This window comes from Phyllobates terribilis, unplaced genomic scaffold, assembly GCF_046119375.1.
Source record: "Phyllobates terribilis strain yellow unplaced genomic scaffold, ASM4611937v1 Scaffold_11__3_contigs__length_659146591, whole genome shotgun sequence".
NCBI lineage: Eukaryota > Metazoa > Chordata > Amphibia > Anura > Dendrobatidae > Phyllobates > Phyllobates terribilis.
In genome coordinates this window covers 588,901,189-588,927,002 of record NW_027362771.1, presented here as the reverse complement: position 1 = coordinate 588,927,002, position 25,814 = coordinate 588,901,189, and the positions used below count along the sequence as shown (strand labels likewise).

General features: G+C 44.4%; 1 protein-coding gene across 2 annotated transcripts in view; it reads right to left on the bottom strand.

Annotated features, from left to right (window-relative positions):
- LOC141167053 (complement C3-like) overlaps nucleotides 1-25,814 on the bottom strand; it is a 439,340-nt gene that overhangs the window by 33,823 nt on the left and 379,703 nt on the right. For both annotated transcript variants that reach the window (XM_073654379.1, XM_073654380.1), the window contains exons 30-34: nucleotides 22,892-23,050; nucleotides 21,693-21,752; nucleotides 18,963-19,053; nucleotides 17,408-17,459; nucleotides 138-225 (exon numbers count right to left, since the gene is read on the bottom strand). In XM_073654379.1, the coding sequence (XP_073510480.1) occupies nucleotides 138-225; nucleotides 17,408-17,459; nucleotides 18,963-19,053; nucleotides 21,693-21,752; nucleotides 22,892-23,050 (450 nt within the window). The remainder of the gene's footprint in view (nucleotides 1-137; nucleotides 226-17,407; nucleotides 17,460-18,962; nucleotides 19,054-21,692; nucleotides 21,753-22,891; nucleotides 23,051-25,814) is intronic.

Below are 25,814 nucleotides of genomic sequence, written 5' to 3'. Positions count from 1 at the left end.
CATAAAGTTTCCAAGTCATATATTTTTAATAACTATAAACTTTTGTTCCTTTTTTTTATTCTACAGATCTGACTGGGCCATTAATCAAAGAACCAACGTGATCTTTGTCTGTTATTTTAAACCTTATTTGAACTCACCTGATCAAGTTCATTTGTATCTGGTGCAAAACCAGTCATCAAAGAAATGTCAATGATGGACATGGTGGCATCTTGCTTCCTAAGATACCTATAAAAAAGTGACCAGATTACATATTAAATTAGTGTAACATGCTATATCCCTACAACCAACAATTTAGATATATTTGACCTTAAAGAAGCACTCCTCCTCCTCTCAAACTTTTTATCCTCTTATATTACAATCGTCCTATTATATGGCACTGCATACTTTTTTACTGTTTTGTTGAAGGAGCTAAACCTCTTTAATTGTTTTGGTGACATAGTCATATGAAGGCTTGTAACTTTTAGTAATTCTTCTGGGGGAGAAATAGAAACCAACCAGCAATTTTGCCACTATTTGGGAGGCAAAATAAACAGCAAAAAACAGCAATTCTAGATTTAAGTTTTTTTAAACACCTTTCACCATTAAGTATAATTGACATGTCATCTTCATTGTGCAGGTTAATATAATCATAACAGAACTACATTTTTATATATTTTTTTATGTTTTGCTACCTTGGCACTATTTTTTAAAGGTATTGTTCATGTCAGCACTAGTGTTGAGCCACCCCCGTAGTGTTCGAGTTCGGTTCGTCGAACACCCATATGTTCGCCGAACGGTTCGTCGAACTGTTCGTCGAACACCTTCGAACACCGTTAAAACCAATGGCAGGCAAACAAAAACACATGGAAACACATAGAAAACACTTCAAAGGTGTCCAAAAGATGACAAACTGCTCAGAAGACACAACTAACACATGGAAAAGTGACAAGTACATATAGTCATGTGAAAAGAAAAGAGGTGGAGGAGTAAAAGGAGGGGGAGACACAGATATAGGCATGTCATGCCCTTCTAAAATCAAGAAAGGCTGGAGTGAAAATCTAAAATCAGCCTACCAACACCCAGACGTCGTGACAAGAAAATTAAAAAAAGAAATATCTTTAGGTAGAATGGCGGTTCCATTCAGAACACTTTCCTTACAAGACATAGTGGTATCCCCGTTGGGAGTCGTGCCAAAAACGGAACCCAATACATTCGGACTAATCCACCATTTGTCATATCCAAGGGGCAGGTCAGTAAGCGACAACATCGACGCGGAACCAAGTACAGTGGTATATACTGTACATCCTTTGACAAGGCAACCAGGCGGATCAAGAAGTTGGGAAGGGTCACCCTAATGGCCAAAACAGACATTGATGCGGCATTCCGGTTACTTACTACCTGTGCCTCCGAATAGTGTCCACCTATTGGGCTGCTTCTGGGAAGGAGCATACTATATAGATCGCTGTTTGCCCATGGGGTGCTCCAGATTCTGCTCACTATTTGAGGCATTTAGTTGCTTCCTCGAATGGGTTGTAATGGACGTTTCTAAGGGGCACATATTATCCATTACTTCGACAACTTCTTATGCCTGGGCCCAAAAGATTCGCCACAGTGTGAATACACGCGGTAGTCCACCTGTGAGAAGGAGAGAGCTGGAGGGAGAGCGGACACCACAGAGCCGAGGGGTTAGATGGAGAACGGAAGAAGGAAAGAGGGCGAGGGAGGTAAGGGAGTACAGTGGAAGGCCGACCTGAGCTCCCCCACATTCCTGCTGGGTGGGGAACAGCCCTGGGAAGAAAAGCCGCTTGCGCATCCCTTTGAGGTTACGGGTGGGAGCGGGCAGAGGGACTACGCTGGAGTGCGAAGCCGACACGGCCAGTCTGTTCCTGCCCGTGCGACCTCCGTGTCGCCGGGTTTGTGCCAGAGCCGCGGTGGACCCTGACGGCCAGCCCCCCTCTCCCAATACTGGTGCCTGTCCGCTGGTGGGTCGAGCCCCCCCGCGGTGGGGGGGGGGGGGGGGGAGTAGCATCTGCAGAAGAAAGACCATCTTCCAGCCAAACTAAGATGTCTACTTCTTTTCGTGGACAATGTGATACGATCCCTTTCTTACGGACACGCCCATCGCTACAAATTCCAGATGAGGCACAAAAACAGCAGGTGCTTCAACGGATATCAAGTGCTCCTTCAAGTGGGCTCTCCTCCACCTCAACTTCAACATCACAAATACTCCAGTCCTCAGAGGTGTCACCCCAATCGCACTTGCTTCCTCACATCTCCCAAGTCTCCAGCTGCCCGTCTGAGTATGGGGTAACACAGATGGTTGAGTCTGCACAGCTGTTTACTCATACTATAGCCTGGGAAACGGAGGTATGCTCCAGAGCTTCTGTTAATCCAGATGAGGAAATGATCTGCACTGATGCCCAGAATCTTTATGAGTCAGATCCAGGACCAGATGAAGAAGGTTCTGAGCATAATGTAGGCCCTCGTTCCCAAACTGAAACTCCTGTTGGTGGAGACAATGATGAAGACGATGATGAGACTCAAATACCTGATTGGAGCGACAACTTGACTTTTCGGTCAGGGCAGGAAGAGGTTGGCTCTGAGGACGACGGGTGTGAGAACACACAGGGTGATGATGACGAGGTTGGAGATCCCACTTCCTGTCAACCCACAGTCAGCCAGTCGATGAGGTCAGCAGAGGAGGTGGAGGATGATGTGACTAGCCCAGGAGATGGGGATGACTCGGTACCCGGGCCTTTGCCTGGCCTTTGGGATGTCGCGGTGGTAGGCTCCAGGGCCCGTACCCTGGGGTCACTCTTTAACCCCTTAATAACATCTGACGTACTAATACGCGTCTGTGCCCTGGGACTTAAGAGCCAGACCCGTATTAGTACGTCATGGCGATCGCGCGCGCACACAGGCTGTGCGGGCGCGATCGCCGCCGGGTGTCAGCTGATTGTCACAGCTGACACCCGGTACTATGTGCAGGGAGCGGTCACGCACCGCTCCCAGCACATTAACCCCCGCGATGCTGCGATCGAAGTCGATCGCGGCATTGCGGGGGCAAGGGGAGGTGATCGCCGATACTCACCTCCTCTTCCGGCTTCCAGCGCAGTCTGCAAAGGCTTCCCGGGTGTTGCCATGCCGACCCGATGTCGTCATGACAACATCCGGGTCACCAGAGAGCAGGAAGATTGCTTGGACATGCGCAGTGCATCTCCAAGCAATCTTCACACTGTGCACTTCTGACAGCCTTCATGGCATAGGGATGGTGCTCCATTCCTGTGCCATGCAGGCGATCAGAAAAAAAAAAGTGAAAGTCCCAGAGTGGGACAAAGTAATAAAGTGTATAAACTGTGTGAAAGTGGAAAAAAAAAAAAAAAAAAAATGTGCAAAAATATTATAAAAAAATAAAAAAAATAATACACCAAAAATAAAAATATAATGTACCCATCAATAAATATTATTATAAAAAAAATAAAAAAAAAACAATAAAAGTACACATATTTGGTATCGCCGCGTCCGGAACAACCTGACCTATAAAACTGTCCCACTAGTTAACCCCTTCAGTGAACACGGTAAAAAAAAAAAAAAAAAAACCAAGCAAAAAACAATGCTTTATCACCATACCGCCAAACAAAAAGTGGAATAACACGCGATCAAAAAGACGCATATAAATAAAAATGATACCGCTGAAAACGTCATCTCGTCCCGCAAAAAACAAGCCGCCATATAGCTCCATCAGCTGAAAAATAAAAAAGTTATAGCTCTCAGAATAAAGCGATACTAAAAAATATTTTTTTCTATAAAATAGCTTTTATTGTGTATAAGCGCCAAAACATAGAAAAATTATACAAATGTGGTACCGCTGTAAACGTACTGACCCGAAGAGTAAAGCTGCCTCATCAATTTTACCACACGCGGAACAGAATAAAAAAAAAAAAAAAAAAACAATTCCTGAATTGTTGGTTTTTGTTTATTCTGCCTCCCAAAAATCGGAATAGAAAGCGATCAAAAAATGTCACGTGCCTGAAAATGGCACCAATAACAACGACAAGTCATCCCGCAAAAAACGAGCCGTCACATGACTGTCTGCCAAAATTTGGAAAAATTATAGCTCTCAAAATATGGCGATGCAAAAACTAGATTTTACAAAAAATGCATCTTTTAGTGTGTGACAGCTGTCAGTCATAAAAACCCCATATGATTCTGGCATTGCTGTAATCACACCGACCCGAAGAATAAAGTCGTCTAATCACTTATACCGCACAAGGAACGGCGTCAAAAATAAACTCTTGGGTTAGGATTGGGCTAGGGTTAGGGCTGGGTTTGGGGCTAGGGTTGTGCTGGGGCTAGGGTTGTGCTGGGGCTAGGGTTGTGCTGGGGCTAGGGTTGTGCTGGGGCTAGGGTTGTGCTGGGGCTAGGGTTGTGCTGGGGCTAGGGTTGTGCTGGGGCTAGGGTTGTGCTAGGGTTAGGGCTGGGGTTGGGATTTTTTTCAAAAGTAAGAAAAAAAGATGACGATATGGCGACTAGTGTTGAGAGCAAGTGCTCGCTACTTGAGTTTGCATCGGGTGCTCTGGTATGCATTTAGTATCGTGGATATTTGAGTGACATGCTCGAGTCTCTGCCCCATATGCTTCGCGGCCAAAAAACTTTACGGGGATTGCCTGCCATGCACGAGCGATCCCCGCATGTTTTTTTTTGGGTGTCTAATAACCGTGAAACATGCGGAGCAGGGACTCGAGCATGTCACTCGAGCACACGCTGTACATGGTGCATACCTGAGTACCCGATGCAAACTCAAGTAGCGAGCACTTGCGCTCAAGAATAATGAAAACTTATTCAATATGATGACCTAATGTAAACAAATAATGTGCCGTACCTCTGGGTTCAAAATGTTCACTATACACCTTAATAAAATCTTTGAGGGGTATAGTTTCCAAAATGGGGACACTTGTGGGGGAGCTCCACTGTTTAGGCACATCACGGGCTCTCCAAACGCGACATGGTGTCCGCTAACAAATTGAATGGAAAATCGGCTCAAATTGTTAGCGGACGCCATGTTGCGTTTGGAGAGCCCCTGTGTGTCCAAACATTGGAGCTCCCCCACAAGTGACCCCATTTTGGAAACTAGACCCCCCAAGGCACCTATCTAGATGCATAGTGAGCACTTAGAACCCCCAGGTGCTTCACAAATTGATTCGTAAAAATGAAAAAGTGAAAATAAAACACTTTTTCATTTTTATGAATCAATTTGTGAAGCACCTGGGGTTCCAAGTGCTCACTATGAATCTAGATAGGTGCCTTGGGGGGTCTAGTTTCCAAAATGGGGTCACTTGTGGGGGAGCTCCAATGTTTGGGCACACAGGGACTCTCTAAATGCAACATGGTATCCGCTAACAAATTGAATGGAAAATCGGCTCAAATTGTTAGCGGACACCACATTGCGTTTGGAGAGCCCCTCTGTGCCCAAACTTTGGAGCTCCCACACAAGTGACCCCATTTTGGAAACTAGACCCCCCAAGGCACCTTTCTAGATGCATAGTGAGCACTTGGAACCCCCAGGTGCTTCACAAATTGATTCGTAAAAATGAAAAAGTGAAAAAAAAAACACTTTTTCATTTTTATGAATCAATTTGTGAAGCACCTGGGGTTCCAAGTGCTCACTATGAATCTAGATAGGTGCCTTGGGGGGTCTAGTTTCCAAAATGGGGTCACTTGTGGGGGAGCTCCAATGTTTGGGCACACAGGGACTCTCCAAATGCAACATGATATCCGCTAACAAATTGTCGGCTCAAATTGTTAGCGGATATCATGTTGCATTTGGAGAGTCCCTGTGTGCCCAAACATTGGAGCTCCTCCACAAGTGACCCCATTTTGGAAACTAGACCCCCCAAGGCACCTATCTAGATGCATAGTGAGCACTTGGAACCCCTAGGTGCTTCACAAATTAATTCGTAAAAATGAAAAAGTGTTTTTTTTTTCACTTTTTCATTATTACGAATCAATTTGTGAAGCACCTGGGGGTTCCAAGTGCTCACTATGCATCTAGAAAGGTGCCTTGGGGGGTCTAGTTTCCAAAATGGGGTCACTTGTGGGGGAGCTCCAAAGTTTGGGCACAGAGGGGCTCTCCAAACGCAATGTGGCGTCCGCTAACAATTTGAGCCGATTTTCCATTCAATTTGTTAGCGGATACCATGTTGCATTTAGAGAGTCCCTGTGTGCCCAAACATTGGAGCTCCCCCACAAGTGACCCCATTTTGGAAACTAGACCCCCCAAGGCACCTATCTAGATGCATAGTGAGCACTTGGAACCCCAGGTGCTTCACAAATTAATTCGTAAAAATGAAAAAGTGTTTTTTTTTTCACTTTTTCATTATTACGAATCAATTTGTGAAGCACCTGGGGGTTCCAAGTGCTCACTATGCATCTAGAAAGGTGCCTTGGGGGGTCTAGTTTCCAAAATGGGGTCACTTGTGGGGGAGCTCCAAAGTTTGGGCACAGAGGGGCTCTCCAAACGCAATGTGGCGTCCGCTAACAATTTGAGCCGATTTTCCATTCAATTTGTTAGCGGATACCATGTTGCATTTAGAGAGTCCCTGTGTACCCAAACATTGGAGCTCCCCCACAAGTGACCCCATTTTGGAAACTAGACCCCCCAAGGCACCTATCTAGATGCATAGTGAGCACTTGGAACCCCTAGGTGCTTCACAAATTGATTCGTAAAAATGAAAAAGTGTTTTTTTTTTCACTTTTTCATTATTACGAATCAATTTGTGAAGCACCTGGGGGTTCCAAGTGCTCACTATGCATCTAGAAAGGTGCCTTGGGGGGTCTAGTTTCCAAAATGGGGTCACTTGTGGGGGAGCTCCAAAGTTTGGGCACAGAGAAGCTCTCCAAACGCAATGTGGTGTCCGCTAACAATTTGAGCCGATTTTCCATTCAATTTGTTAGCGGATACCATGTTGCATTTAGAGAGTCCCTGTGTGCCCAAACATTGGAGCTCTCCCACAAGTGACCCCATTTTGGAAACTAGACCCCCCAAGGCACCTATCTAGATGCATAGTGAGCAGTTGGAACCCCCAGGTGCTTCACAAATTGATTCATAAAAATGAAAAAGTGTTTTTTTTTTCACTTTTTCATTGTTACGAATCAATTTGTGAAGCACCTGGGGGTTCCAAGTGCTCACTATGCATCTAGATAGGTGCCTTGGGGGGTCTAGTTTCCAAAATGGGGTCACTTGTGGGGGAGCTCCAATGTTTGGGCACACAGCAGCTCTCCAAACGCAACATGGTGTCGCTAACAATTTGAGCCAATTTTGCGTTAAATTTGTTAGCGGACACCATGTTGCATTTAGAGAGCCGCTGTGTGCCCAAATATTGGAGCTCCCCCACAAGTGACCCCATTTTGGAAACTAGACCACCCAAGGCACCTATCTAGATGCATAGTGAGCACTTGGAACCCTCAGGTGCTTCACAAATTGATTCATACAAATGAAAAAGTGTTTTTTTTTCACTTTTTCATTGTTACGAATCAATTTGTGAAGCACCTGGGGGTTCCAAGTGCTCACTATGCATCTAGATAGGTGCCTTGGGGGGTCTAGTTTCCAAAATGGGGTCACTTGTGGGGGAGCTCCAATGTTTGGGCACACAGGGACTCTCTAAATGCAACATGGTGTCCTCTAACAAATTTAACGGAAAATCGGCTCAAATTGTTAGCGACACCATGTTGCGTTTGGAGAGCCGCTGTGTGCCCAAACATTGGAGCTCCCCCACAAGTGACCCCATTTTGGAAACTAGACCCCCCAAGGCACCTATCTAGATGCATTGTGAGCACTTGGAACACTCAGGTGCTTCACAAATTGATTCATAAAAATGAAAAAGTGTTTTTTTTTTCACTTTTTCATTGTTACGAATCAATTTGTGAAGCACCTGGGGGTTCCAAGTGCTCACTATGCATCTAGAAAGGTGCCTTGGGGGGTCTAGTTTCCAAAATGGGGTCACTTGTGGGGGAGCTCCAATGTTTGGGCACACATGGGCTCTCCAAACACAACATGGCGTCCGCTAATTATTCAAGCAAATTTTACAATCAAAAAGTCAAATAGCGCTCCTTCCCTTCCGAGCCCTGCCGTGCGCCCAAACAGTATTTTTTCCCCAAATATTGGGTATCTGCGTGCCCAGGGGAAATTGCACAACAAATTTTGGGGTCCATTTTTTCTTGTTACCCCTGTGAAAATAAAAAAAATTGGGTCTAAATTAACATTTTTGTGAAAAAAGTTAAATGTTCATTTTTTTCTTCCACATTCAAAAAATTCCTGTGAAGCACCTGAAGGGTTAATAAAGTTCTTGAATGTGGTTTTGAGCACCTTGAGGGGTGCAGTTTTTAGAATGGTGTCACTTTTGGGTATTTTCTGTCATAAAGACCTCTCAAAGTGACTTCAAATGTGATGTGGTCCCTAAAAAAATGGTTTTGTAAATTTTGTTGGAAAAATGAGAAATCGCTGGTCAACTTTTAACCCTTATAGCTCCCTAACAAAAAAAAATTTTGGTTCCAAAATTGTGCTGATGTAAAGTAGACATGTGGGAAATGTTATTTATTAACTCTTTTGTGTGACATATCTCTCTGATTTCAGGGCTTAAAAATTCAAATTTTGAAAATTGCAAAATTTTCAAAATTTTCGCCAAATTTCCGTTTTTTTCACAAATAAACGCAAGTGATATCGAAGAAATTTTTCCACAATCATGAAGTACAATATGTCACGAAAAAACAAACTCAGAATCAGGGGGATCCGTTGAAGCGTTCGAGAGTAATTACCTCATAAAGTGACAGTGGTCAGAATTGTAAAAATTGGCCCGGTCATTAACGTGCAAACCACCCGCGGGGCTTAAGGGGTTAAAAGGGTGGATAATTGTTAATTTTATAAAAGTTCGTGACACCACCTGTGGTATCTGGTGAGAAGCACCAGCGCTGCAGCAGTCCACTGAGGCCGGTGATAAGGCAGCTCGATGGTATAGCTCCCCACAGGTGGAGCTAGGCCTCAGAAAAGCTTATGCAGGGGGAATGCAGGACAGGCGAGACCTAGCTGGGTCAGAGCAAGAACGGGAACGGACACGGTAGTCACTTCAGTACCTTTTACTGGTGGAAATTCAGGCACATCCCGGAGCACTGTAGGGTGAAGGGTGCATATCAGGATCCTCCCCAATGAGCGGGTGTAGGGCCTCCTGTTTCTTGCCTCTGCGTAGTAAGTTTCTGACCTGCCCGGAGCTAGGCCTAACTTTGTCTCTGTCCTGCACTGGCTGACCTTGTGGTAGGGCCTTGTCTTGGAGTTCACGCTCCCAGTATGCGGGGCCTAAGCGTCTCCTGGCTCTGTTACGTATCAGCACCTTAGCGATCCTGGGACTTGTAGTTCTCCAGGGATTCCCGTTATGCCTTACTGAGTCATAGAGATCCCGGTAAGCTCGGATCCGGTGTCCGGTAAATGCTTCGGGGTGAGCTGGTTAAGCTCCTCTGCCCCCTATGTACTAACTCTCCACTCGCCTTCGGCCTACTCGGGCCCTCACTAGGCTATACACACTAACGGCAGCTTGCCGCGCTTCACCGATCTTATGGTTCCGGCACACCTTAAGCTCTAACTGGGCTCCCTGAATCTAGCTAACAGGAGCCTCGTGCTCCATTGCTGAACTATTAACTGAGTTCTCTAGACTAGACTGAGCTCCACTGCAGACTGACCGTTCTTAGGCTTCTCTACTGCAGGAACTCTTCAGAGGAACTCAACTGCCTAGCTCCACTTTCCCTATTTATATCCCTAATGGGCTCCCTCTGCTGGTCTGTGGTGGAAGGAGGAGATGTGTGAATATTTATGGGGGCCTCTTGTGGAGGATTCCATCAATGCACTCTTCTAGGATCTGTGATACCAAGCGCAGCTGGGCGTCACAGATGCTATTGACAACGAGGTTAGGTTGCGCCTTCCTGGACAGAGACAGAGTACTGGAAGCACGTCAACAATGGCATCCTCAACCACAACTCTGCCTCTGACCACAAGTCGTAGTGGCTCTTCAGGTTGCATGGGCTCTAAGCCTTGCATAGCAGGGGCATTTTTTCAGATCGATAAGGATGACCCAACTCTTGTTATCTGTAATATTTGTCACCAAAAGCTAAGTAGAGGCCAAAAAATCCATAGTTTGAGTACTTCATGCATGAACCGTCACATGGATATGAAGCATAAGTTGCAGTGGGAAGCTCACTGTGCTACAATGCGGCCTAGCGGGCCGGGCCAACCACCGTCTTCCCCATCTTGTGCATCCGCGGCCTCTTCATCCTCTGTGACTGGGGGGACTGCAGTCACACATGTTTTTGGATGCAGACCTGCCACCTCTTTACCCGCAACTGCCAGTGTGATTGGCAGGTTATCATTTCATTTGGAAATGGAAACACCAGCTGGTGTTGAGCGCTCTCCGACATCGAGAGCACCACCTTTGGATCAAGGCAACCTAACTTTTCCGCCTGCATCTTCCTCACAGACCGGCAAGTTTGCCGGGGACACCCTACTCAACCCCATCTAAGCACAACAGCCAGCCCTCGGTCCCTCAGATGTGGACAAGTAAAAGACCATTTCCTCCTAGCCATGACAAAGCTAAGAGGTTCACCATCTGCAAGCTGTTGGCTACAGAAATGCTGCCTTTCCACCTGGTGGACACAGAGGATTTTCGAGACCTTATGTCCGTCACAGTGCCCCAGTACCAGATGCCCAGTCGGCACTACTTCTCAAAGAAAGGTGTGCCTGCACTCCACCAGCATGTCGCACACAACATCACCGCTTCTTTGAGAAACTCTGTGTGTGACATTGTGCATTTCACCACAGACACTTGGGCGAGTAGGCATGGACAGGGGCGTTACATGTCGTTGACTGGACACTAGCTAACAATGGTGACAGCAGGACAAGGGGCTGCTGTCCAAGTCTTGCCGTCCCCACGAGTTGTACATCAGTCCTCTTTATCTAGAAGTTCCTCCACTGCTTCTGCCTCCTCAACCTCCTCTCGGTCCTCCACCTGCACCCAAAGCCTGTCTGGTAATGCCACCCACTTTCTAACTGCGCAGAAGGAATCCTGCACACCTCCTTACTATGCTGGCAGCAGGGCTCAACGGCATCAGGCGGTATTTACTTTGAAATGTCTGGGAAATGTGAGTCACACAGCTGAGAAGTTGTGGTCAGCTCTGGAGACCCAGTTTCATGAATGGTTGTCTCCACTGGACCTGCAACCAGGGAAGGCCGTGTGCGACAATGCTGCAAACCTGGGTGCGGCCCTTAGCCGAGGCAATGTCACACACGTGCCTTGTATGGCTCACGTGTTGAACCTGGTTGTCCAGCAATTTTTAGCCCACTATCCCGGACTAGATGGCCTTCTGCAGAGGACACGGTCTCTGTGTGCTCACTTCCGCCGTTCGCATCCCGCAGCTCAACGACTTACATCTCTACAGAAGTCGTTGGGCCTCCCAGTTCACCGGCTGAAATGCGATGTGACGACACGGTGGAATTCAACTCTGCACATGTTGCAGCGACTGTGGCAGCACCGACAAGCCCTGGTGCAATACGTTCTGACGTATAGCCTGGGCCAACAAGATCCAGAGGTGGGGCAAATCACCCTGCAGGAGTGGTCTCAGATCAGGGACCTATGAAGTTGACGCGCCCCCTGGGCAGTGGGGTACCCGGAGCCAGGCCGGTAGACGCTGGGGGTTGTAGTCACTGTGGCGGCGACCCGTTCCGTGACCCAGGGCGGTCAATCCAATGGTAATTTGTATATATGGGTTTTATATTGTCCGACTACGCCACCTGTGGAGTGCGGCCAAAGGGCCGCTGCTGCGGAACAGTCCTCTGAAGCTGGTGGTTTTGCAGCAATGGTATTATTACTCCCCACAGGAAGAGTGTAGCTTCAGGGCAGTGTGGGTGGATGATGGTGGTTGTAGTGCAGGGAGTCAGTAATGAACACAGAGTCCGTGTGATGCAGTCCCAAGATCTTTACTCACAGTTGTTGCAGTCCAGATTACAGGTACCAGAGCAATCTCCCCTGTCGTGCTGTGCATACTCAGTGAGGGGCTCAGTCCACCCCCAGATAGCTCCGGAGTACTTAGCAGGACCCCCTTCTGTGTGTCCTTTCTCTGGCCTTCTCCCTGCACCTCACACCCAGTGACACTTCTATCCGGTATCCTCGGGCCTTGGCGGGCGACGTGTGTTCCGTCCCCTGGGTCCTATGTGGCTACCTTCTTAGTGAGACTGGTGTGGACTTTGGCCTGCAGTACATGAAATGCTGCAGCCTCTGGTTTCTAGTTGAGCCTTGCTGTTTCTTCGCTAGTTGAGGGACCGGTTCCCCTTATCTGGCCTGACCCCTCTACCTCCTGGTAGCAGTGGGCGTACAGGTGGCCTTCTGCACGGCCCGTACCCCTAGGGTCCCTTTGGTTCCTGGAGCCTTCCTGCTCCCACTCCTCTCTTCTCTCCTTCAGTCCTGGGCCTCCCAGGCTAGGCCTGCCTCCGGAGGAGAGCTCATGCAGAGCCTCTGCTCCTGTCACTTCTCCTCTGACTGGCTTGCTCTTTCTAAGATGGCTTCCTATTTATACTCTCACTGTCATGTGCTCCCCTAAGCTGCTTTCTCCACCCACACCCACTACATAGGACCCTCCCACCAGCTAGGGACCTGGGACTGTGCTCTCCCTTAGGAGCAATCTCGCCCTACCCCCACTGAGGGATGCAGGTGTTAGGGTCCCGAGCCAAACTCCTTTCTTACCTGAGGGTGAGATACCACACCTCTGGGTAAGATGCAGTACCTCTGTGGTGACTGAACCCTCAGGGGCGCGGCACACCCTTCTGCACAGTTTTGAAATGGCGACGAAGATGTTTAGTGCTGACGACGATGCCATTATCAGCATGACTATTCTGGTGATTTACATGCTGGAGCACATGTTAAACAGAATTCAGAGTCAGGTGGTGGGACAAGAGGAGGTGGAGGAAGTAGAGGAGGAGTCATATGCGGAAGGGATAACATCTCCAAGGTCCAGACAGTCGGCAGCACCAAGGCATTGGGAAGGTGGGGGAGAGGGATTAACCAGGGCGCATGGTAGCAGCCAAACTGTTGAGGAAGGTGCAGGAGCCGAGGAAGAACTGGAGGACGAGCTGGCAATGAGCATGTAAGACTCATCAGATGAGGGAGACCTTGATCACATTTCTGTTGTGCGAGGTTGGGGGGAGAGGGCAGAGGAAGGAAGCATGATTCTTACCTCAATACCAACACAACAAGGACTTGGTCCTCCTGGATGCGCAAGACACATGAGTGCCTTCTTGCTGCACTACCTGCAACATGACCCTCGGATTGTCAGAATTCGAAGTAATCCCGACTACTGGGTTGCCACACTCTTAGATCCCCGGTACAAAAGTAAATTTGCCGAAATAATTCCTGCCATAGAAAGGGATTCACGCATGCAGGAGTATCAGCAGAGGCTGGTACAGAATCTTACATCTGCTTTTCCATAAATCACCAGTGGTGCACATAGTGAATCTCACAGTTCTAACTCGCAAACCGTGGGACTGTCGAGTCTTCATCAGTCAAACCGTAACAGTAACACAATATCTGCTGGTAACAGCAATTTTGTGGAATCATTTCACCACCTTTTTAGACCATCCTTGCAAGGCCACAGGAGACAAGAAGTCTGACACATAGTCAACGCCTATAGAGGATGGTACAGGAGTATCTCCAAGTGAACATCGAAGCTATGACTGTGTCACTGGACCCTTGCTCATTTTGGGCTTCCAATCTGGAAAAATGTCCAGAGCTCGCCACTCACGCCTTGGAGATCTTGTCATGCCCTTCAGCCAGCGTTCTCTCTGAACGTGTGTTCAGCGCTGCTGGTGGTGTGCTGACAGATAAGCACACGCGGCTGTCCACTGAGAATGTAGACAGACTCACGTTCATAAAGATGAACAAATCATGGATCCACAAGGACTTTTCTAACCCTGTGTCATCCTGGGGAGACTAAAAGCTTGAGGAATTGGTAAAATCACCTCACCAACCGTTTTAAGCAACTCTGGGGCAATTGATGCCACTTAAGTGGTGTCTGTGCTACAATTTTTGGAAAAGATGGAGACTCTTTTTGGAGTCCCCTTGCTGTATTTTACGTGATGTTGGCATCGTCAATTCCAGGTGGGTTGGGTCGCTCTCCCCCCTTTTAACTGTAAGAAACTACATACACTATGGCTTGGGGTAACACAGATGGTTGAGTCTGAAGAGCTGTTTACTCAGAGGCCTGCTCCAAAGCTTCAGTGTCTGCTAGTCAGCATAGAATTTTTAACTGCATCTAGCCTAGGCAATACTTTGGGCATAGTAGCCCAGCTGCGAAGCAAGCTGCACCGACTCTGTATCTAATAAGAATTTTTAAATGAATCTAGCCTAGGCAGACTGTGGGGACCCCCAACCAAACCCAGACGCTCAGCCCCCCTACCGCCCCCCTTTCCTTGACAATACAATAATGTAACTCTTACAACTGGATGGGTGAGGATCGGTCACAGCTTTATTAACTCTTTATACTCATTCCATTAGAAAGCCATTTTATTTCTAAAATAATTCAGCTTGTTGCAGCATGCCCTTCGTCTCCACACCGGCAAGTTGGCCAACAAGTGTAACTCTCCAACACGTCCTTTCTATTTCCAGGCCACGGAGGATCCTGTGTACTCGTATGCAGGACTCTGACCCCCATCCATCACTCTTAACGCTTGTTCCACTCCATCCTGGAGTCCTGAAAGGAATATGTCCAGTCCAATATCCATTAAGTGAACACCGTCGGGCCGTATGAGGCCTGCTTTATCTCCTTCCAGTTGTCAGTGTTGTATCACTACACCGCCTCTGTCTCTTCTAAATTTTGCCATCCGAATATTTATTACCCGCCTTGTCCGTTCGATGGCCGTGATGTCTCGCGCACCTTGCCATACCGCTATCGGCACAATCTCTGACCATACTATAGTTAGTTTTGTGAAAAATTCTCTGAAGCGCTCAGTGTCTAGTTTCATTATTGCCATTAGTTATGCTCTCTTGTGATGAGCTAGGTCGTTTCCCCCGGCCTGTATAACTAAGATGACCGGACCTCTTGCCTCTCTCCCTACCTTGATTACCTCCATTAGTACCTGTGGCCATAGCAGGCCTCTAATACCTCTCCAGTTGAAATATGTGTTATGAAACTCTAATTTCCTCCTGCCTGGGCGGACTTTCGCCCTTTTTTCTGCCCAATATATATACGAGTGGCCTATCACCCACACTGTTGGCTTAGCGTCACATGTAAAAGAAACAAACCACGTTAGGATAACAAGTCCGGTCTTATGCATCTCGCCAAACACGTGGTACGCCATCTCCCTATCCTCTCCCTAATTTTCAGCATTACTGAGAAAAAATCCAGTTTTGATTTTGGTGCACGAACAGTTATCGAACATAACCTCGAACAGACGAATTTTTTTCAAATTGTTCGTGTTCGCCGAACGGCTCGAACACCGCCCAAAACAGCTCGAATTTGAGATTGGCGAACAGTTCAAGTCGAACACCACTCATCTCTAGTCAGCACAAGCTATCATTCTTACCATTTTTGAGTATACAGTGAAACACTTTTTGATCTCTTGTTTTTGTTAGGTGGCACATATAAAAAAATCAATAAAAACAATGTACCCAGAAATTTTATTTAATTTTTGCAGCGATACCATATGAAGAATAATTGACATGCTTTCTATATTCTGTAGGTCAATACAATTACTGTGTTACCAAATTCACATATATATTTCTACTTTTCAAGAGAAAATAACTTTTTAAAGGGACTCATTTCTTTTTGCCCTTCTCTGGCTCTTTGAAATCAGAGCCGTCATCAAAAAGGTGTGTGTGGGGGGGGTGCTGATAGATGGAAAACAAGCAGGTGGGAAGGTGTACTTAAATGATTGATCCGGCCATGATGTACTGAGCACCCGTTCTTGTTTTGAACAGTGATTCTGTACTGACAGACTCCCTTTAAAGGGAACAAGTCATGTGAAAAAAATTTTACTATCTGCAGATACAGGGTTAACCTGCAGGTCAACAGTTTTTAAAATGCTACTTGGCTCGCAAAATGACTACGCAGTTACCAGTAGAAAATTAACTTGCGTCCTCCCAGGAGCACCCGCTTTCATCCATAGGAGAATTTACAGAAAATATATAGTCACTGCTTATCACACTGTGAGCGGCGGCTGTGATCACTCCCCGGCAGTTTGATTGACAGCTCACTCAACAGCATGTATATGTATGGGTTACCATTTACTGATTCCTGCTCTTACAGGTAGATGCCAGAAATGTGTTACAACCTCCATCTGCCTTTTTCTTCAATATTGATCTTTTTCTTCAATATTTCTTTATTCAGAAAACTTCAACATGTACACTACAAATCTATGATGCAAAAAGATGCATCACTAGTTTTACCAAAGTAAAACCAGTCCATTCAAATCTGGTGTTCAACGATCCATTTCATCAAAGTTCTGCAATGGTGCAACTCCGCATATGTTGCAACATTTGGGGGATCTCACATTTTTAGACATTGCAACAGGTGCCAACGGCCTATTTCTAACCCAACGTCTCTGCAGAACTTGGCTGATATTGAGCCGTGGACACCTTGTTTTAATGGACTAATTTCACATGGGTGAGGTTAGTGATGGATCTTTTAGAGTCATGTATTTGTAGGGCAATTTTAAAGTTTTCTGTATAAAATAATTGAAGACTATTCTCTGCTTATTGTTGAATAGCGTATATTGGCATAAATAGAGCCAATTTATGGAATGTTACTTAGCAAGGTGGTCTAAACATTTTTACGAAGGGTCAAAAGTCTGTAAGGTTCAGGTCACACCACCACTTTTTCTCCATCTGAGAAAATTGGTCAAATGATGCTAATCAAACTCATATCAGCATTTGATCAGAGTGGGATTTGATTTTCTCGGTGGTGGAGAGGAACAAAATAAGTTTCTCCATCTTCTCCATTATGCCAATCTGTGAAAATCAGACCGCACTTGGTTGTCCTCCGAGTGCGGTCCAATTTTTTTTAATGGACCTATATACTTGAATGGGCGAGTGCCATAAGATTCTTGGAGGCAAATCTTGCATGCTGCAATTTTTTTCCTTCGATCACTCAATCTGAGAAAATAATTGGGCATGTGCAAAGTCCCATAAATTAACATTGGTACAACTGCTATCTGTCAAAATTAGGAATAGCACTCTTCCAATTTAAATGGCCGTGTGAACAAGGCCCTATGATTGTATAGAGTGGGCAAAGCTCCTGCATCCTCTCCATTAACACACACATGGATTAATGTAAATGTATGTCTGGATGTGCGAAGGGGTTAAGGTTCACCTTACCAATATAAGCAAATTATGACACTTACCTGAGACAGATCTCAATGGAAACAGTCGACTTGGCGTCTTCAGGTCTCTTAGCTGTGGGAGAAATTGTAGGCTAAATAACATTTCACATATATTTGCTTAAAGACAATCTGTAAGCATGATTTTTCACTATAAACTATTTAAATGCACAAATAGCTCTTTTAAAGACAAGTCCAGCAATACATTTACATAGACAGTCTATTCCTTTATTAATGAGAAATCAGCATTTGAATTGATATACATGTGAGGCTGAAGAGCTATGGTAGATCTGAAGCCTCTGTAACTCCAGCTCTATGTGAACCTAGTACCGCCTCCTCTTACTTGACTGACAGCCTCTATGCCGTGTGACTTCAGAAAAAGGAGCTGTCAGTCAAGCAAGAGGATGCAGCTTTGGATGTGGAATAGAGCTGGAGTGACAGAAGCTTTAGATCTACCATAGCTCTTGAGACTCATTTGCATATAAATTCAAACACTGATTTTTCAGTAATGAAGGAACGGGTGGGACTTGGCTTTGGAAGAGCTACTTACTAGTGATGAGCGAGTATGTTCTGTTAACCCTTTCGGGAGCATGCTTGGGTGCTCGCCGAGTATCTTCAGTGTGCTCGGGTGTTATGTTTGAGTGTGCATGCTGTGTGCATGATTTGCGAATGTTTGACATCTTTAATACATGTGAGGAATGCCTAAGAAACAGGCATTCCTCACATGTATTAAAGCTGTCAAACAGTCGCAAATCATATACACGACGCGATTCAAACACAACACCCGAGCACGCTGAAGATACTCGGGAAACACCCGAGCATGCTCGTAAATCAGGAGTAACGAGCATGCTCGCTCATCACTACTACTTACACATTTAATTAGTTTGGGGTGTGAAATCCTGCTGACAGATTCCCATTGTTATTGAATTACAATACTAATGTCAATCTGATTGCCCTGACTTCCTATGACAGTCTGCAGTTTTCTCTATGAAATCCTCCCATCAACCAATTTGCCAATGTTTTTGTAAGTAGGACATGCTTTTTAATAATACTAGGCAGCCCTATTAAGTAATTTTTTTTTTCATATTATTCCAATGGTTGTGTCAAGCCAATGAGACTTAGCTGCCATATTGGACTCCATTCATAGATTTCCTTTAATTTTTCAGCTCAAAGTAGATTTTTCGCAATACTTATTGCTGATTGTCTTTAATTCACGGGTAGAAGCAGAGGCCGAAGTCCCCCAAGAGAGGCAGAGATCAACCTTTCTATAGTATATGTCTTAACATTTAAATGATGATGCTGTGATCAAGAACGTCAATCTTCCCAGACCCTTGGAATTGTGGAAATTGTTAAAGCTCAAAAAGATTAAAAAAAAAAACAGATGATAATGAAATAATGGAAGGTCACATGCAGCAAATTTGCTAAGTCTAAAAATGTGGACCTCTGTAGATCAAGGAAGAAAATAGTTTTGCATTTTCAATTTTTAGGATTATTATTATTATGTGTGTGAACTATTTTATTTTGTGGGAGCTTTGCATGGAAAACTCAGGAATGAGAGATAAACGTGCAAATATCTTACCATCAGGTTCATCCTTAGCTGTCACGGATAGATCAAAATTGTTGCATTTTATATCCTTCTCTGTCTCAATAGCATAATAAACTGAAAATACCTAGAGGTCACATGGAATATTTTTTAAAAGTTTATCATAAGCAATGTAAAAAGAATGAAATTTATTTCAATATTAGCCAATATTTTGTTCAGTATAGCATATTATGCATAATAATAAGTGACTCTAATTAATATAAAGTGTTAGAGGGAGTCAATGTTAGACTCCACTATCAGTATTTAGTCAGTATTCGGTCAGTAATTTTTCTCAGGAGTGGGAGACAAAACCAGGTGAGGAACAATCAGAAAATACTGACCAAATACTGATAGTGGGGAGGTGGCCTTAGTCTGGAATCCATCCTAACTGATCGAAGGCTCAGGGTGTCATTCTCTCCCTTCTTCAATGTTGTACATTGCAGTTTGTATGGAGTCTCTGTTGACAAGCTTCCATTGTCAGCATGTAGAGAACGAATTTTTGATATGTCAAGGATAAAAGTATAGACGAGCGAATCAATCTAATGTAAAATTGCATAAGTCTCAAATTTAAAGAAAAAAGGTGGATTCATCAGAATCCAAATTATTTTGTGATTCATTTTGCAGGCTGCATTTTCTCTAGATTATATAAGACTAGAAAGGGGTTAATAAAAAAATGTATCCTCACCTTTCCTAGGACCTCCATGCACCTGCCCAGCCACCCCCAATCCTCTGAATGGCTGTTCTATTTTATTTCTTTTTTCTTCGATCTTGTACCTTCAATCTTCCATCTTCCTTCTTTAAATTCCCTTGTTCCATCTTCCTTCTTCCTTTCGTCTAGCATCTTTCTTCCTTCTGTTTTCCTTCTTCCATCTTTCTTCTTCATTCTTCCATCTTCATTCTTCAATCTTCAATATTCAATCTTCCTTCTATCATTCATCTTTCATCTTCCTTCTTATGTCTTCCTTTTATCTTCTTTCTTCCATTTTTCTTCTTCTATTTTCCTTCTTTCATCTTCCTTCTTCCTTATTCCATCTTTCTTCTTCTACCTTCCTTCTTCCATCTTGCTTCTTCCATCTTGCTTCTTCCATCTTGCTTCTTCCATCTTGCTTCTTCCATCTTGCTTCTTCCATCTTCCATCTTCCTTCTTCCATCTTGCTTCTTCCATCTTCCTCCTTCCATCCTTTCCTAGGCCCTCCATGCACCTATCCAGCCACCCCCGATCCTTCGAATGGCTCTTCTATCTTCCTCCTTCAATCTTCCTTCTTCCATCTCCCATCTGTCTTCCTACTATCTTCATTCTTCCAACTTCCTTCTATCTTCCTTCTTTCATCTTCCTTTTATCTTCCTTCTTCCATATTCCTTCTACCATCGTCCATCCAGATGGTTCTTCATATCATTAGGTCCCACAACGTCACATGCAATATGAGGCATTTAAATGACAGGGATTGAGCACCATTTGATGATAGAAGAAATATGGTAGCAGACAGAAGACAGAAAAGATAGAAGAGCCAGTCAGAAGATTGATGGCAGAAAGAGTGAGAAAAGGAGAGTCTGGAAAAAGTGAGAATAAATTTTAACCCCTTTCCAGCCAATTCAATTTTCCCCCTAGATTGAGTGAATATGCCATAACCGAATTTTGAAAGATTCACAGCGCTCTAGAAGAAATATCAATAACAAAATATTCTAACTGAGATTATCTTACTGCAGAAAAAATTAAGAACTAGTCAGCTTTCATTGTAATGGTATTATGGATATGGTAATGCATGAATGTGAGGAGATTAATAAAGTGAGGTCTGATTGAGGAAAATGTCTTCTTATCTGGCTGCCTTGGGGTAACCCTGGACTCTGAACTCTCCTTCAAACCACATATCCAAGCCCTTTCCACTTCCTGCCGACTCCAACTCAAAAATATCTCCCGGATCCGCATATTCCTCAACCATGAATCTGCAAAAACACTAGTGCACGCCCTCATCATCTCCCACCTCGACTACTGCAACCTCCTGCTCTGTGGCCTCCCTTCCAACACTCTTGCACCCCACTAATCCATCCTAAACTCTGCCGCCCGACTAATACACCTGTCCCCCCCTATTCCCTGGCCTCTCCTCTCTGTCAATCTCTTCACTGGCTCCTCATTGCTCAAAGACTCCAGTTCAAAACCCTAACCATGACATACAACGCCATTCACAACCTATTTCCTCCATATATCTCTGACCTAGTCTCCCGTTACATACCCGCACGCAACCTCCGATCCTCACAAGATCTCCTTCTCTACTCCCCTCACATCTCCTCTTCCCACAATCGCATACAAGATTTCTCCCGTGCATCCCCCCTACTCTGGAACTCTCTACCCCAACACGTCAGGCTCTCGCCTACCGTGGAAACCTTCAAAAGAAACCTGAAGACCCACCTCTTCCGACAAGCCTACAACCTGCAGTAACCACCACTCCACCACACCGCTGCATGACTAGCTCTACCCTCACCTACTGTATCCTCACTCATCCCTTGTAGACTGTGAGCCCTCGAGGGCAGGGTCCTCGCTCCTCCTGTACCAGTCGCTGTCACATTGTGTTCAAGATTATTATAATTGTTCTTGTATGCATACAACTTTTTCACATGTAAAGTGCCATGGAATAAATAATAATAATAATCTGTTCAAGGGATATGAAAGCAGGTTGTCTAAAAAGAAAATGTTTATTCATGAATTAGTAAAATGTATAATTTTCTTACCTTTAAAGTGCCCTGACCTTTCCCCTTTGCAATGACTGTAAAGTTTCTAGGGTCATTTGTCTGAAAAGTAAAAGATTAAGTCACAAGAGTGTAGAAAATATTTTATTTCTAACCAATCCCTTACCCTCACTTAGTAATGACTAGAGATGATCGAATCTGCAAAGATTGGAAATTCAGCAATTCATACAGATTTCAAAATTGTTTTTTTGTAGCTAAAACTTTTTCTCTTGGCAGTAAAAGCGATGTGTTCAAAATGTTCTTTTTGCTGCATTTTTGTATAGGATTTGCAGCGTTTTTGATGGTTTTTTTCTGCGGCATATTTTAGGTGCGGTTACATTTATGCTTTATCTACATTAGATGTTTATTAAAGTTAATTTTATTCAGCAAAAAATGGTTCAAAAATGGAGCAAAAAGATTTGTTTGGTTATTTGTAACGTTTTTTTCACTTTCTTATTGATTTCGATGGGTGAATAAATGCTGCAAAAATGCTGCAAAAATACTGAAAGAATTGACATGCAGGAAATTTAAAAAAATGATGCCGGTTTCCAATTCAATCAAGAAAAAACAAAAGGGGTGTACAAGAGATTTTTGAAATCACATAACTTGTGCTGCTTTGAGATTGCATAAAAGAAACAAAAAAAAAAGCCACTGCATAAAATACTGCATGGGAATATAGCCGTAGATGTAAAAAGAAAAGAATCATCTCACGGCTCACCTGACCCACCTCCCCTACAGCTCGCCGTACGCTCTTCTGTGCCTTTCCTTTCCCTTTTCCTATGTCATGTGCATCTTCTTTGGCCAATTAACTTATGCTCTAACATCCATCTTGTGTACTAGGCCTATGGCCTAGAGGCTTAGTCAGGAAAGGAAGCCACAGCATGGAGTGATTTGCCTGAAGAAGATGCGCACAATGGGGTAAGGGTAAAAGAAAAAGTTCTGAAGACTGGATGACAGGTTACAAGTGTAGTGGGTCAGGTGAGCAGTAAGTTATTATTATTCATCTTGTTTTAAAGGTTTTCCTGGCTCTCTAGTGGTTCAACGAATTGGCAGCTGCAGCTCTCGGCTATTTTGCTGAATTCGCACAGAGCAAATGAAAAAAACACACTGTATTTTGGAGATGAAGAACATGAGAATTCAAGTCCACTCAAATCAATTTTCTCATCTCTAGTACTGACCCTAACACCCTCCTGGGTTCATACCTCTTCGGATCGAGGAACCAAGGCATTGTTCAGATTGAGACGATAAGTTTTCCTTGCTAATTTTTCGGAAAGCTTAAAGGAGACATCCATTTCCAAATCTTTAACGCCTGGTGCATCCTTCTGATACTGAGCAAGAGCTTCAAACTGCATTATAGTAGACTGAAAAGCAAGATTTAGAGACAAATGAGTCATGTTAGCTACACCATAATCACCATGGTTATCACACCATAATCGCCATGGTTATCACACCATAATCACCATGGATATCACACCATAATCATCATGGTTAGCACACCATAATCATCATGGTTAGCACACCATAATCATGATGGTTATCACACCATAAATCATCATGGTTAGCACACCATAATCGCCATGGTTATCACACCATAATCACCATGGTTAGCACACCATAATCGTCATGGTTAGCACACCATAATCGTCATGGTTAGCACACCATAATCATCATGGTTAGCACACCATAATCGTCATGGTTAGCACACCATAATTGCCATGGTTAGCACACCATAATTGCCATGGTTATCACAGCATAATCGCCACGGTTATCACACCATAATCGCCATGGTTAGCACACCATAATTGCCATGGTTAGCACACCATAATTGCCATGGTTAGCACACCATAATTGCCATGGTTAGCACACCATAATCGCCATAGATAGCACACCATAATCTCCATGGTTAGCACACCATGATCGCCATGGTTATCACACCATAATCGCCATGGTTATCAAACCATAATCGCCATGGTTAGCACACCATAATCGCCATGGATAGCACACCATAATCTCCATGGTTAGTACACCATAATCGCCATGGTTAGCACACCATAATCACTATGGTTAGCACACCATAATCACCATGGTTAGCACACCATAATCACCATGGTTAGCACACCATCATCGCCATTGTTATCACACCATAATCGCCATGGTTATCACACCATAATCGCCATGGTTATCACACCATAATCGCCATGGTTAGAACACCATAATCGCCATGGTTAGCACACCATAATCGCCATGGTTAGCACACCATAATCACCATGGTTATCACACCATAGTCATCATGGTTAGCACACCATAATCGCCATGGTTAGCACACCATAATTGTCATGGTTAGCACACCATAATCACCATGGTTAGCACACCATAATCGCCATGGTTAGCACACCATAATCGCCATGGTTAGCACACCATAATCGCCATGGATAGCACACCATAATCTCCATGGTTAGCACACCATAATCGCCATGGTTATCACACCATAATCGCCATGGTTAGCACACCATAATCGGCATGGATAGCACACCAAAATCTCCATGGTTAGCACACCATAATCACCATGGTTATCACACCATAATCACCATGGATAGCACACCATAATCTCCATGGTTAGCACACAATAATCGCCATGGTTAGCACACCATAATCGCCATGGTTATCACAACATAATCGCCATGGTTAGCACACCATAATCGGCATGGATGGCACACCATAATCGCCATGGTTAGCACACCATAATCTCCATGGTTAGCACACCATAATCTCCATGGTTAGCACACCATAATCTCCATGGTTAGCACACCTTAATCGCCATGGTTAGCACACCATAATCGCCATGGTTAGCACACCATAATCGCCATGGATAACACACCATAATCTCCATGGTTAGCACACCATAATCGCCATGGTTAGCACACCATAATCGCCATGGTTAGCATGCCATAATCATGGTTTTTAAAAAACAATCCAGGCACATTCAATTGACATCAAAATATTTTTATCACAAGCTTAAAAAAATAACATGACCTTCATGATACTCTATGACAACATGTTTATATTATATGTGAATAATGAATATTAATAATGAATTTCAATAGTGAAAAATTAGAAACCTGAATCAAATTCAAGAAACGTTAAGGCTGGACGCACTTGACTTACTTCAAGGTGACCTATTTCGTATAATCATAGTTCTTGACTAGAGATGAGCGAACCTTTCCCGATGAACAGTTTGACGAAAGTCTCCAAATCCCATTGAGTTCAATGCGAGGCAGAAACAAACTCTTTCAAAGGGGCCGACAAGCTGCCAATACAGCTCAAATTACGGGCAGACACCAGGAAAAGTGGCATCAATTGACCCACAGTACAAATTTTTTTAATGACAGCAGTCAGCCATGGTCCATGCATGAGATATCAGTGTCTGGGCCAGCATTTACAGCATTGAATTTAACTTCTAATTAAGACGAGGTGGGTGAGGGATCGGTGTCGACCTGCTGTGCTGGAGACCTGATACCACATGCAACAGCTCAAGCTGCTTTTCTGCTCAGCCACACTCAGGTGGCACAAATATTAATTTTGTAGGATACTATTGTTAAAAAAATGTAAGGATAGTAACACAGGTAGTTGACTGAAAGTAAGTGCAGGACTGCCGGTCTGGGAGCCCTACTGCTACAGGCAACACACAGGAAGCAGACCCAACTTGGAGTCTCCACATTTAAAAAAATTAGGGTCAGACACCAAAGTGACATCAATTTCACCAGAGTAGAAATAGTATTATGGGGACCAACACTCCTTCCTCTATAGGAAACAAACCAGATGGAGAATCAACCAAGAGTCTCACATTTCAAATAATTAGGGGCACACATCAGGAAAAGTGTCATCAATTGACCCACAGTGCAAATTTTATAATGGCACAGCACAGTCAGCCAAGGCCCATGCATGAGGTATCAGGGTCTGGGCCAACATTTATAGCTTTGAATTTAACTTCAACTTAAGATGAGGTGGGTGAGGGATGTAGGTCTGCTATGCTGGGATCCCTGATACCACATGCAACAGCTCAAGCTGCTTTTCTGCTCAGCCACACTCAGGTGGCACAAATATTAATTTTGTAGGATACTATTG